Genomic DNA, 13,876 nt, shown 5'->3' with positions numbered 1-13,876 from the left:
CCTGCAAGAAGGATTGGAAGCAAACTCAGCTTAGAATAAGTTTGATACCAATTTGTCACAAAATCGCTAAGTTAGGGTTTTTGCTCCAAGAATGAAGAGGAAAGGAGATGAGATACTAGAAGAAATAGGAATGAGAAATAGAGAGAATTGTTGAACTAAGTATTTGGGAGAGAAAAATTCTGTGTTTTCTATATGAAAAAAAAAACTTTGTACACTTTCTCCTATTTATATGCAATGATTCTAGATCTAAAAGGAAACCTAGATAGATTAGAAGACTATTATAGAAGAAAGAAAGTAATTACAATTACATACAAATTCTACAGTGAATGAAACACTCCTATAGGAGGAATGAAACACGGGATTCCAACACTCTCCCTCAAGTTGGTTCATGTATGTTACACATGTCCAACTTGCAGACCAAACTATGGAATGATTTGCTATTTAATCCTTTAGTAAACACATCGGTCACTTGCTCTTTTGAAGTCACATAAGAGACACTTAAAGATTCATCCACTATTTCTCCTTTATGAAGTGTCGATCAATCTCTATATGCTTGGTCCGATCATGTTGAATTGGATTATGAACTATACTGATAGCAGCTTTGTTGTCACAAAACGAGGACAAACTATTTGTTTCTATTAGTCTCATTTCCTCCATCAATTTCTGCAACCACATTAACTTACAAATACCCTGTGCCATAACTCTGTATTCTGCCTTTGCATTGGATCTTGCTATTACATTCTACTTCTTACTTCTCTAAGTGACCAAATTGCCACCAACAAAGGTACAATAACTTGATGTTGAACTCCTATCATCAAGAGATCTAGCCCATTCTGCATCTATAAAAGTTTTTATTTGGAGGTGGCTGTGCTTTGAAAAAAAGAAATCCCTTTCCCGATGCAGATTTTAAGTACCTTAAGATGCGGAAGACAACTTATAAGTGAGGTTCTCAAGGATTGTGCTTGTACTAGCTCATTAGATTTACAACATAGGCTATGTCTGGTTTAGTATGAGAGAGATAAATTAATCTCCCAACTAACCTCTAACATCTCCCTATGTCAACTGACTCCCCAACTCCTGCTTGCAACTTGTGATTAGCTTCAATAGGAGATTCTGCTGGTTTATATCTCAACATGCCAGTCTCATCTAAGAGATCCAATATGTACTTCCTTTGAGAAATAAGAATCTCTCTGTCTGATATGACAACTTCTATTCCCAGGAAGTACCTTAATTTACCCAAGTGTTTAATTTCAAATTCTTGGGCCAAGCGTTCCTTCAGATGGACAATTTCTTCCTTATCATCTCCTGTTATAACTTGATCGTCAACATGACAATAAGCAGTGTGATCTTCTCTCTACAATGTTTCATAAATAGGGTATGATCAACATTGCTTTGATGATACCTAAAGGAAATCGTGGCCTTACTAAACTTATCAAACCGTGCTCTTGGTGACTGCTACAAGCCATATAATACCTTCTTCAATTTATAGGCTTTTCCTTAGGTCTTTTCATCCTCAAATCCTAGAGGCATCTCCTTGTATATCTCCTCTTCTAAATCTCCATGCAAAAAAGCATTTTTAACATCAAATTGCCGTACGTCTTATTCAAGGTTTACAGCACATGACAGCAAGATCCTGACAGTATTCATCTGTGCAGCAGGTGCAAAAGTCTCTTAATAATTTACCTCATATGTTTGAGTAATTTGCCACTAACCTGGCCTTTTATCTTTTAATAGATCATTTGCTTTATGTTTCACAGTAAATATCCATTTGCATTCAACCAGTTTCTTTTCCAGTGGAAGACTAACAGGATCTCATGTCTCATTATTTGTCAAAGCCTTCATCTCTTCTACCATAGCAGCCTTTCATTTTGGATCAAGGTATGCTTTCTTTCAATCATGTGGGATAGAAACAGAAGAAATAGATAAGACAAAGACTTTATAGGAAGGAGATGAATCATAAGAAACAAACTTGGATATAGGATATTTGCTGCAAGTGCTAACTCCTTTTCTGTGAGTAATGGGTATATCAAGATCATCAACAGAAGAATTATAATTAAATTGAGTATCAGGAGTCTTTTCACATAATTTTGCAGGCTCAGGATGTGTAGAAGTTGAATCTAGGGATTCTGAGTGATTAGGTGTATCATGCTTAATGACTGTATCTGTCTCATCATGATAAGTGTAAGTTCTTAAATCCATTCTATTAAGTTTCTCTGTGGGTTGAGGAGCAATTGGCTTATCTTCACTACTCAGATTAGGTTCAAGTCTAAGAATCTCCCCCTGAAAAGGAGTATGAAAAGTAACCTCTTCCTTTATTATTCTCTTCCTGAAGAAGTAATTGGAAATAGGGTTCAAGTTCCCTAAAGGTGACATCCAACTCAACTCAACTCAACTCAACTAAGCCTATATCCCAAAAGTTTGGGTTCGGCTATATGGATTCGCTTTCTCCACTCTAAACGATTTTGGGTTAAATCCTCAGAAATGTGTAATGCTTCTAGGTCATGGTGTACTACTCTACTCTAGGTCGATTTAGGTCTACCCATTTTTTTCTTTCAATCCTCTAACCTAATGTGCTCTACTTGTCTAACTGAAGCCTCCGTATGTCTACGCTTCACATGACCAAACCACCTTAATGTCCCTTCTCTCAACTTATCCTCAATTGGCACCACTCCTACCTTTTCTCTAATACTCTCATTACGGACTTTATCTAGTCTAGTATGGCCACTCATCCACTTTAACATTCTCATATTTGCAACTCTTATCTTAGACTCATAAAGGTGACATCCATGATCAAAAAATTATTTCCTTGAAGGATGATGATAACACTTATACCCTTTTTGTGTTATAGAATAATCCACAAACACTTTTGGAGGAATAATATAAGAACTCTTACCTTTAAGAACTTCCAAAGGACTCTTAAAGTTTAGTGTGTGAAAGGGGCATTCGATTAATAAGATATGCTGCAGAAAGAATAGCTTTCCCCTAGTAAGACTTGAAAAGATTCATTGTGAACATAAGAGATCTAGCCACTTCAAGTAAATGCCTATTTTTCCTTTCAGACACTCCATTTTGTGCACTAGTATTCACACAATTAGTTTGATGTAGGATACCATGTGAATCTAAATTAAGACTAAAAAACTTTTTTCATATACTTTATCCCATTATCAGTTCTTAGAATTTTGACATATGCATCAAACTGGGTGCAAATCATTTTATGAAATTGTTGAAAACATGAAAATACTTCATTCTTAGCTCTTAACATATAAACCCAAGTTAATTTAGTACAACAATCAATGAAAGTAACAAACTATCTATAACAAGTCAATTTACACTAATTAAGGGATTCTAACACTCCTCCTCAAGTTGGTTCATGTATGTTGCACATGCCTAACTTGCAAACTAGGGTGTGAAACCCCTTACAACTTAGTCCCTTAGTGAACATATCAGCTAACTGGTTTTTCGACCCTATGTAAGAGATACTTAAGGAACCATTGACAACTTTTTCTTTTATAAAGTGTCTGTCAATCTCTATATGCTTGGTTCGATAATGCTGAATTGGATTGTGAACTATACTGATGGCAGCATTGTTATCATAGAACAAGGACAAACCACTAGCTTCCAGCAATTTTAATTCCTCCATCAACTTTCGTAATCACAATAGTTTACAAATGCGTTGAGCTATTGCTCTAAACTCAGCCTCTGCACTAGATCTAGCTGTCACATTTTGCTTCTTACTTCTCTAGGCAACTAAATTACCACCAACAAAAGTACAGTAACTAGATGTCGATTTCCTATCATCAAGAAATCCAGCCCAATCTGCATCTGTAAAGGCCTTAATCTGAAGATGGCCATGCATTGAGAAAAGAAGTCTTTTCCCAGGTGCAGATTTTAAGTATCACAAGATGCGAAAAAAACCTCCAAATGAGGTTCACGAGGATCATGCATATACTGACTCATTAGACCCACTGTATATGCTATATCTGGTTTGGTATGCGAAAGATAAATCAGTTTGCCAACCAACCTCTGATATCTCCTTATATCCACTGATTCCCCAACTTCAGCTTGCAATTTGTGATTTGCTTCAATGGGAGATTCTACTGGTTTACAATCTAGCATTCCTGTTTCCTCCAACAGATCCAGTATGTACTTCCTTTGAGAAATAAAGATTCCTTTATCTGATCTGGCAACCTCTATTCCAAGAAAGTACTTTAGCCTTCTCAAATCTTTGATTTCAAACTCCTGTGCTAGTCGCTCCTTTAGATGAGCCATTTCTTCCCTATCATCACTAGTTACCACAATATCATCCACATAGACAATAAGCAGAGTGATCTTACCCTTGTAGTGTTTTATAAATGATGTGTGATCAACATTGCTTTGGTAGTATCCAAAGGAAACCATAGCCTTACTGAACGTGTCAAACCATGCCTTAAGTGACTATTTTAAGCCATACAGTGCTTTCTTCAATTTACAAACTTTTTCTCTGGTCTTCTCATCCTCAAATTATGGAGGAATTTTCATATACACTTCTTCTTTCAAATCACCATGTAGAAAGGCATTTTTTACATCAAACAGTTGCAAATCCCACTCAAGATTTACTACACATGATAGTAAAATTCTGATGGTTTTCATTTTAGCAAAAGAAGCAAAGGTTTTCTAGTAATCTACCTCATACGTCTGTGTGAAGCCTTTAACTACTAACCTAGCCTTGTACCTTTCAATTGAATCATCTGCTCTATGTTTCACAGTGAACACCCACTTGCATCCAACTGGTTTTTTTCCCGGTGGAAGAGTAACAAGTTCCCATGTCTCATTATTTGCCAGAGCTTTCATCTCCTTTTTCATTTTGGATCAAGACATGCTTTCTTCCAATCTTGTGGGATATAAACAGAGGAAACAGACAACAGAAATGCTCTATAAGATGGAGACAAAGAATCATAGGAAATGAAGCTAGAAATGGGATGTTTAGTACAGGTTCTAACACCTTTTCTGAGAGCAATAGGAATATTAATATCATTATCAAAAGAAGGAAAAGTAGACTGAGAATTAAAATTAGATTCTTCAAGATCCAAAGGAGACTCATTACATACCTCAGAATGTTCAGGAATTGAATCTAGAGATTCTGATTGATCAGTAGTCTCCTGCTCGATGGCTATATCTGTCTTGTTCCGCCGAGTATAGATTCTCAAATTTGATCTATTTAGTCTCCCTTGAGATTTAGGTGACCACCCCCCCGAGTATTATTATTCGGTATAGGCTTTAAACCCAGATTTTCTCTTTGAACTTGAAAGTTAGGAGAAGACAAAGAAGAAGGGAAAGACACATCTTCTTCCTTCCTATGCTCCCCTTAAAGAGGTGGATGGAAATAAGATTCAGATTCCCTAAAGGTAACATCCATGCTCGCAAAATATTTTCGTGTAGGAGGGTGATAACACCTATACCCCTTATGAGTACTGAAATAACCAACAAATACACACTTGAGGGCTCGAAGTTCTAACTTCCCCCTATTAGGCCGATGAATAAAGCAAACACAACCAAAGACTTTTGGAGGAACAATATATGAATTTTTACTTTGCAAAATCTCTAAAAGACTCTTAAACTCTAAAGTCCGGAGTGACATTCTGTTAATAAGATATGCAGCAGAAAGAATAGCATCCCCCTAGTAAGGTTTGGGAATATTCATTGTAAACATAAGAGACCTAGCAACCTCAAGTAAGTGTCTATTTTTTTCTTTCAGACACTGCATTTTGAGCACTAGTTTAAACACAACAAGTCTGATGCAAAATTCCATGTGACGTAAAATATACCTGAAAAACTACATTCATATACTCTGTGCCACTATTAGTTCTCAGTATTTTAATATGAGCATCAAACTGGGTGCTAATCATTTTGTGAAATTGCTGAAAACATGAAAATACTTCATTTTTTCCTTTCATCAAATATACCCAAGTTAACCTACTGCAATAATCAATCAAGGTCACAAACCATCTATAACCCGATAAAGGCACAGTTTGAATAGGCCCCTACACATCAGAATGGATAGTCATAAAAGGAACTGAAGCCTTATTATTTATTGTAGGATATGATTATCTAGTATGTTTGGCAAATTCACAAGCATCACATACTAACAATTCAGTTTTGCATTGCTTAAACAAAAGAGGATAAAGTTTCTCTAAAACAGTAAATGAATGATGTCCAAGTCTCCTATGCCACTGGATAATTTCTTCCTCAGCATCCATAGACTGTCCGAACATGGCCTGATCAACACAATCATTCAATAAATATAGCCCATCTTGCAGTCTACCACTGCCAATCATTTTCCCTGTTATCAATTCCTGAAATACACAGTGAGTGGGAAAAAAATTTAATTTTGCAGTTGAGAGCTTTTGTGATAGAACTGACAGACAGAAGATTAATAAAAATGCTATGCACATGTAAGACAGAACTAAGACTTATAGTAGGAATGCATTTAACAGAACGTGTTTTAGAAACGTTAGATAAGGATCCATCTACAGTGCAGACTTTTTCTTTGCCTGAACATTAATAATAGGATATGAATTTATTCGAAGAGCCTGTCATATGTTTGTTTGCTCCAGAATTTATAACCCAAAATGAATTATTATGATTGGCAAGAAAAGCATTACCTAAGTTGACGAAGTTAGAAGAGGCAATTGTAGTGGATTGTGATTCAAGCTGTGACAGGAATCGCTTTAGAGTCTGTACCTCTTCATTGGAAACAATCCCAGTAATAGCAGTATCTTCAGAAACACTGACAGCCTCAGATACATTTGCTTGTGGTCTAGCAGAGCCCATCCTTTTTACTCCACACCCTTTAGTTAGGCGGCCATGCAGTTTCCAACATTGTTCTTTGGTGTGCCAGGATTTTCCACAGTAGTCACAATGCAAGTGATCCTTATCTGATGGATCACGTGACTGTTCTTGTAAGGAGTTAGCAGTTAGCCCAGCTTTATCAACAACTGTAGAATTGATCATGACACTCTTTCTGCTCTCCTTCTGCTGAACATAAGAATATGTCTGCCTTAAGGTGGGCAAAGGATCCTTACCAAGTACGTGGACCCGAATCTGATCATACTCCACATTTAGCCTAGCTAGAAAATCATATATGCGCTCCTTCTCAATCAATTTCTGGAACTTAACTGCATTAGCCGGATATGAAGCTTGAAAGTCCTGATAAAAATCCAACTTTTGCCATAGACCACTCAATTTCGCATAATACTGAGCAACAGTCAACTCACCTTGTTTTATTTCATGAACCTTGTTCCTAAGCTCATAAACTTGTGCATCATTCCCAACTTGAGAATAAGTCTGAGAAATAGTACTCCAAATGGTAGTTGCACTGTCTAACAGTAAATATCCACGAGCTATATGAGGTTGCATAGAATTGATGAGCCATGACATAACAAGAGAGTTCTCCGACTCCCACTGATTGTAAGTAGAACTAGCACTTTTTGGCTTTTTCTTATCTCCAGTGATATACCCCTGCTGTCCTCTAGCCTGAATGAACAGTAGACAGGATCTAGACTATGCCAAATAATTAGTTTAATCCAACTTTACAGGACTAATTTGTAAAGAGGGATTATCATCGACAAATCTAGCCTTTGTTTCAGAGGTTTCCTTCTTTTCATCAGTCATTTTTCAATTAAAGGAATAGGTACTGATGCAGAAAGCAAGAAACTGGGCAACGAAAGTTATAAAAAAAAAAAAAAATAAATGCGCAAACCAAGTGTGGAAACACGTTGGTCAGGGGCGCGCCAGACAAGGGAAGTCGTCGGCTGGAGAAATCATCGAAAAAAGGGTGCACGCGCCGGTGCGTGAAGAATGACGCGAGGCTTTTGGAAGCGCGTGAGCTCACATGCTTCACAGGACAGCGGCGGGACTTCCGGCGTAGGTCGATCGGCTGGTGTCCTTCCTCCTCATGTGGGTGGTGATAGCCACCTCCCTCCTTAGAATGGCGTAGAAGCTTGACCCACAAAAAACTACCTAGAACTACACTGTTGACGCCAAAAAATTTTGGCATAGCTCTGATACCATGTAGAAGATTTAGAGAATTACTTTTATATTTCTTTGTACAAAAATGATTTATAAGAATTCTAATTTATACACAAAGGCTAGGACTAAATAGGAAACTAATAAATATAATGATTCCTAATTATATTCTAATTTACAGCTAATTTACACTAATTAAGAAATTCTAATTGATAAGAATTTTTTATGTGTTTAGCAAATTTACAAGCATCACAAACTAATAATTCTGATTTGCAGTGTCTGAACAAAATGGGATATAACCTTTCTAAGGTTGAAAAATAAGGATGTCTTAATCTCCTATGCCACTAAATGATCTCCTGATCAGCTCCTATTGAATTTCCTAGCAAAGCTTTAGGATTTGAGAAACCAATAGTGTCGTCCAGCAAATACAAGACATCTTGCATTTTACCACTGCCAATCATTCTTCTTATTTTCAATTTCTGAAATTTGCAATAGGGAGGAAAAATTTAATTTTGCAATTAAGGGCTTTAGTAATAAAGCTAACAAATAAAAGATTAATAGGAAAACTGGACACATGTAAAATTGAAGTGAGATTTATAGTGGGAGTACATTCAAAAGAACCTGTCATGTGCTTGTTTACTCCAAAATCTATAACCTAAAGAGATTTTTTAAAATTGGCAAGAAAAGCATTACCTGATTTAACAAAATTAGAAGAGGTTCCAGCTGTGACAGCAAATGCCTTAGGGATTGTACTTCTTCACTGGAGAGGATTCTAGTGGTGGCAGTAGGAGCAAGGTCTTCAGAAAATCTTACTGTTTCAGATACATTTGCTTGTGGTCTTGTTGAGCCTGTCCGATTCCTCCACGCCCTTTGGATGGGCAACCATGTAACTTCTAGCAATGTTCCTTTGTATACCGGGATTCCCCACAATAATCACAATGTAGATGATTCTTATTTGATGGATCATTATGTGACTGTTCATGGGAGGAAGCAGCTACAAACCATTACTTCTCAGTAGATATAGAGTGAATCATGACTCTCCTTCAGCTTTCCTTCTGTTACACATACGAATAAGTCGGCCTTGGGGAAGGCATGGGTATCTAGCACTTGGACCCGAATCTGATCATATTCTATATTCGGTCCTGTAAGAAAGTCATAGATTCGTTCTTTTTCAATCAACTTCTGGAATTTAACAACATCAGCAGTACAGATGGCCTCAAAACCTTGGTAATAGTCCAGTTCTTGACACAAACCACTCAATTCAGCCAAAACCTGAGCAATGGTCATCTCTCCTCCTTTTGTATTATGAACCTTGTTTTGTATCTCATAGATCTGTGCGTCATTGCTCATTTGGGAATAAGCTTGGGACACAACACTCCAGATTGCAGCAACACTATTTAAAAGCAAATATCCATGGGCTATTTGTAGTTGCATTGAATTACTTAGCCAAGACATTATAAGGGAATTCTCTAATTCCCATTGACTATGAGTATAACTACCAGATTTTGGTTTTGTTTTTTTCCCAGTAACATATCTTTGTAGTCCTCCAGTTTGAATAAATAACAAGCAAGATCTCGACCATGCAAGATAGTTAGTACCATCAAGTTTTACGGGACTAATTTGTAGAGAAGGATTGTCACCTATTGGGCTCATCCTTGTTTCAGTTAAGTCTTTTCCCTCGGCCATTTGTTAAACAATAAGCCAAAAAGAAACGGCAAAAAATTGTGCCCCCCCCCCCCCCCAAAAAAAAAAAAAAAAGCAATGGCAGTGAAAGAGAAAAGAGATCGAGAGATCAAAGGTGCAAACCAAGGGGTGGAAATAGTTGGGTAGAGGCAAAAAAACCTTGGGAAGACAGCCGGAGGAGGATTCAGCCAAAAAAGGAGCCCAAAAATAGGTCCACTGGCTGGCGCGTGTGAACGGCAGCGAGACTTGAAACGGCGCATATGATGTTGGTTTGCCAGGGACAAACCGATTGATGGCTGTCCTTCCTCCTAGGATGGGTGGTGACAACCAACTCCCTCTGTGATTGTGCCTAGAAGCTTACCCTAGCAAAGCCCTAACTTTGGGTGAACAGTGTGTCACGCCAAAAATAAATGGCTCAGCTCTGATACTATGTTGAACTAGGTATTTTGGAGAGAAAAATTCTATATTTTCTATATATAAAAACATTGTACGCTTCCTCCTATTTATATACAATGATTTTAGATCTAATAGGAAATCTAGATAGACTAGAAGACTATCATAAAAGAAAGAAAGTAATTACAATTACATACAAATTCTATAGTGAATGAAACACTCCTATGGGGAATGAAACACGGGATTCCTACAAGAACAAGAATAGATGAGGAAAGAACGACAATTTCTTTATTGATCAGAACTGCCTCCTTTCTCAGATTACATTTCTATTTATAGACAGCCTCTCAACTGTTACAATTAAGTCTGACTTCCCTAACAACTTCAGTTATTTCCCCCTATTGACAACTGCCCATAACAGATCACATCTTACTTATACAATATATTCTCTTATACATTCCTACAGCTCCTATTCTTATTATTATAATAACAGGATCCTGTCACATCCGTAAGTTTCTTCGTATGGGGGTGCATGCACTATTCTTTTGTTTTTTTTTTTTCTGGTGCCACTGTAATTTCCACGGGAAAAAAATGTCTACCTGTCCAATGGCCATACTTAGGATTTAATCCTTCAATTTCTAAGATTATTAGTGTTGCATGTGAGTCAGAAGCATTTTATTGGTATAACACCATCTTATCGCCTTTTATCCAAAGTGGTTGCTGCTTAAGGGTGCCCATGGCTTTTATTTGAGAAGTGTGTATGTGTATGAAAATGTACACAAACAGGCCCTTGTCCAGAATATGTGAAATCATTTGTTTCCCCTGCTTAATTCTGTTGTCTTCATATGACCCTCTTTTATTTCCTCTTGAATGTGCAGGATGCATGGGAGGAGGTTGATCCAGATGAACTTTCATATGAGGTAAGCTGGGCTTCAGTCTGTTGCTTTTAGTCCAGCTTCTTGTTTGATTTATTTCTCATGTTATGTTTCCAATGATTCCAGGAGTTGCTTGCATTGGGTGAAGTTGTTGGAACTGAGAGTAGAGGGCTTTCAGCTGATACAATTGCCTCTTTGCCTTCAGTAAACTATGAGGCTGGAAGCATTCAGAATGGAAGCAATGATTCGTAAGTTCAAATGCCTAATTTTATCTTAATAATAGTTATGTGATTAATAAATTTTTGTGGTTGTCTTTCAGCTGTGTCATATGTCGTTTAGATTACGATGATGGTGACACCCTGACTGTGCTTTCTTGCAAACATTCCTACCATTCAGAGTGCCTAAATGATTGGTTGAAAATAAACAAGGTATGCGTCCTTTGTAATATAATAGTACCTGCTTATCTTTCAGGTTTCTTTCTTCCTAGTCTTCTCTTAGAAAGCATAGTTGGTAGCTTCTATTTTGCTAATCTTGAGTCCTTGCTGATGGACTGAAATTCTGGGACCCTATTAACTTAGCTGCACCTAGTAATCTGTAGTCCACCCGCCACCCCCCAAAGTCAGGCTTTTGGATATTTTTCATCATTCGATAATATAAACAGGTGAGATTTGCTCTGGGACATGAATGCTCGCAATTGCCTTTTCTCAGCTACCAGAGAATATGCTACTCAACTAAAGCTTTTAATCCCAATTTATTGGTGGTTGGTTATATGGATACCTTAGTGATTGAAAATTTAAATGGTTTGACAATCACGTATAACAATCTCAATGTCTTGTTAATACAATTTAAACCCTTTTTTTTTTTGAAATAATACAATTTAAACTGTTAATTAAAATTCAGAGTTGTGATTCTTTTTTTGCACAGTATAAAGTACCCAGCCATTGTTGTGAAAACAAATGCAAAATTAGTTTGTTGTGAAATTCTAACCTTTTTTTTGAGTTCAAGCACTTGGGTTAAATTAAAGTGTTATTACTAGCTTGAAAAAATCCAAGTTTGGGAAGTGAGTGCTTCCCTTGAGAATTCGCAGTTCCACTTTTACAGGTTTACCTACTGCGGCAACCTATTTCTTTCATTCTGAGCTTCTTGGTTGTCTACAAATCTAACAGTGTCATTTCATTTCTTAATCATGTGTTTTTTGCCTAGAATAAAATTTCTTAATCACTTTGCATGGTTGAATCTGCAGTAAAATTGGTTGGTGCCGTAGCCTACCAATGCGCGGTAGTTAAGTAGTAGGATGATGGAAATCAACCATTTATTGGGTGGTTTTATTTGCTTTCATTATTGGATGTTTGTAGTGGATTAAACAACAAACTTTTTTGTCATTGAACATTGTCACTCAAGTATATATAGGTTGCTGAAAAGATACTGCAAATCATTGTAAAAATAATTTATATATAGACCTCAGATTTTCCTAATTGCTTGTGATCAGACCAACTTCCTGGGTTTGGCAGTAGGAATGAAAATGTTATTGTCATTTTGTATATGTGATATTTTCTTTATTTCTTCTGGATTTGCATTACGTATCTATGTGTTCCAATTATATGTTTAAATTGCTTTGCCAATCTTGTTCCAAAATCATATCCTACTAATTTATGATGTGAAAAATGTATATGAACGTTCTTGCTCTGCAACTGCAGGTTTGCCCCGTCTGCAGCACAGAGGTCTCCACTTCTGGACACAGCTAGTGTTTGTTGGACCATCTTCTTGCTTTGCAGATCACAAGTTTCATGATGCACATGGAAAAATCAATGTGCGCATGCTGTAATCTTCTATCCCCGCCCTTATAATTGGTATATTGACATTTTATGTAGTGCAAAAGCAGGAACCGAGTGCATTTTCCGTTTATTTCACTCAACCTACCGATTTAGCTTTGCAAATGAAGATGTTATATTTTTTACAATTGAAGATCCTTTCATGCTCTTCCTTGAATTGACTGTAACCCCTTCCCTTTGTTTGGATTATTTGGATTGAATGCAGCTTGGTTTATCAATGTATTATACATATCGCATTGTATGGTATGATTTTTATTGTTAACTTGTTTGAAAAGATATTATAATACCTGATAGTTTAATAATCTCTTCTTGTTTGGTTGAATGGTATGACATGGTAAAATAAATATAAAAATTATTAAAATACATTTTTGTTGATTGGTTGAATGGTATGATATGGTAAAATAAATATGAAAATTATTAAAATACTCTTTATTACGGTTGGATGTATATAAATAATTTAAAGATTTTAAATAAAATATTAATTTATAAATATATTTTTTTAATTAATTATTAAATTTATCTTATAAATTTATTTAATATTTCTAATTTTCTGAAAATGAATTTTGTAAGGAGAATATGAGAATACAAAGATTTTAAATCATTTAACATCATCAATTTCGTGGTTTTAATTGGTGCTTCAAAAAATTGTGGTAAAATGATAGGAAATCATTTGACAATTAAAAACATCATTTTTCAGGGATAATTTTTATGTAAAGTAATCTAAACATAAAAAAGTGTGAAGGTGGAATATATATATATATATATGCTTTTACAGTGAGATTCATGAGTTTTTATTTTCTATATATGGTTAACTTAGGTATAATTTAGTTATGTAGAAAATCACGTATTAAATTTTCTATTTTAATCGAGTAATAATTTAGCTACTGAAGTTTGTTTCTATCTATAAAAGGATTTGAGTGTCTTGGACTTTAAATGATGAAGTAACTTTATTTCCAATCAAATTTTTTAATGAAAGTCTATTTAAATTTCATAAAGAATATTTAAATATTATCTTTAATAAATAGTTGTTTATATATATATATATATATATATTAAATTTAATGATATTAGTTTAACATACCGTTAATTAAG

At 35.8% G+C, this 13,876-nt stretch overlaps 1 protein-coding gene across 1 annotated transcript in view; it reads left to right on the top strand.

The window, feature by feature from the left end:
- The window catches only part of LOC110656515 (E3 ubiquitin ligase BIG BROTHER-related), a 35,853-nt gene extending 22,767 nt beyond the window's left edge, over window positions 1-13,086 (top strand). The window contains exons 4-7 of the mRNA XM_021813345.2: window positions 10,956-10,997; window positions 11,079-11,200; window positions 11,272-11,380; window positions 12,650-13,086. Coding sequence (XP_021669037.1) covers window positions 10,956-10,997; window positions 11,079-11,200; window positions 11,272-11,380; window positions 12,650-12,697 — 321 coding nt within the window. The 3' untranslated portion in view covers window positions 12,698-13,086. The remainder of the gene's footprint in view (window positions 1-10,955; window positions 10,998-11,078; window positions 11,201-11,271; window positions 11,381-12,649) is intronic.
- Window positions 13,087-13,876: the final 790 nt, after the last annotated feature.

The sequence above is a fragment of the Hevea brasiliensis genome, chromosome 1, assembly GCF_030052815.1.
Source record: "Hevea brasiliensis isolate MT/VB/25A 57/8 chromosome 1, ASM3005281v1, whole genome shotgun sequence".
NCBI lineage: Eukaryota > Viridiplantae > Streptophyta > Magnoliopsida > Malpighiales > Euphorbiaceae > Hevea > Hevea brasiliensis.
The sequence above is the reverse complement of the archived record's forward strand: the minus strand, read 5'-3'. Positions and strand labels throughout refer to the sequence as shown.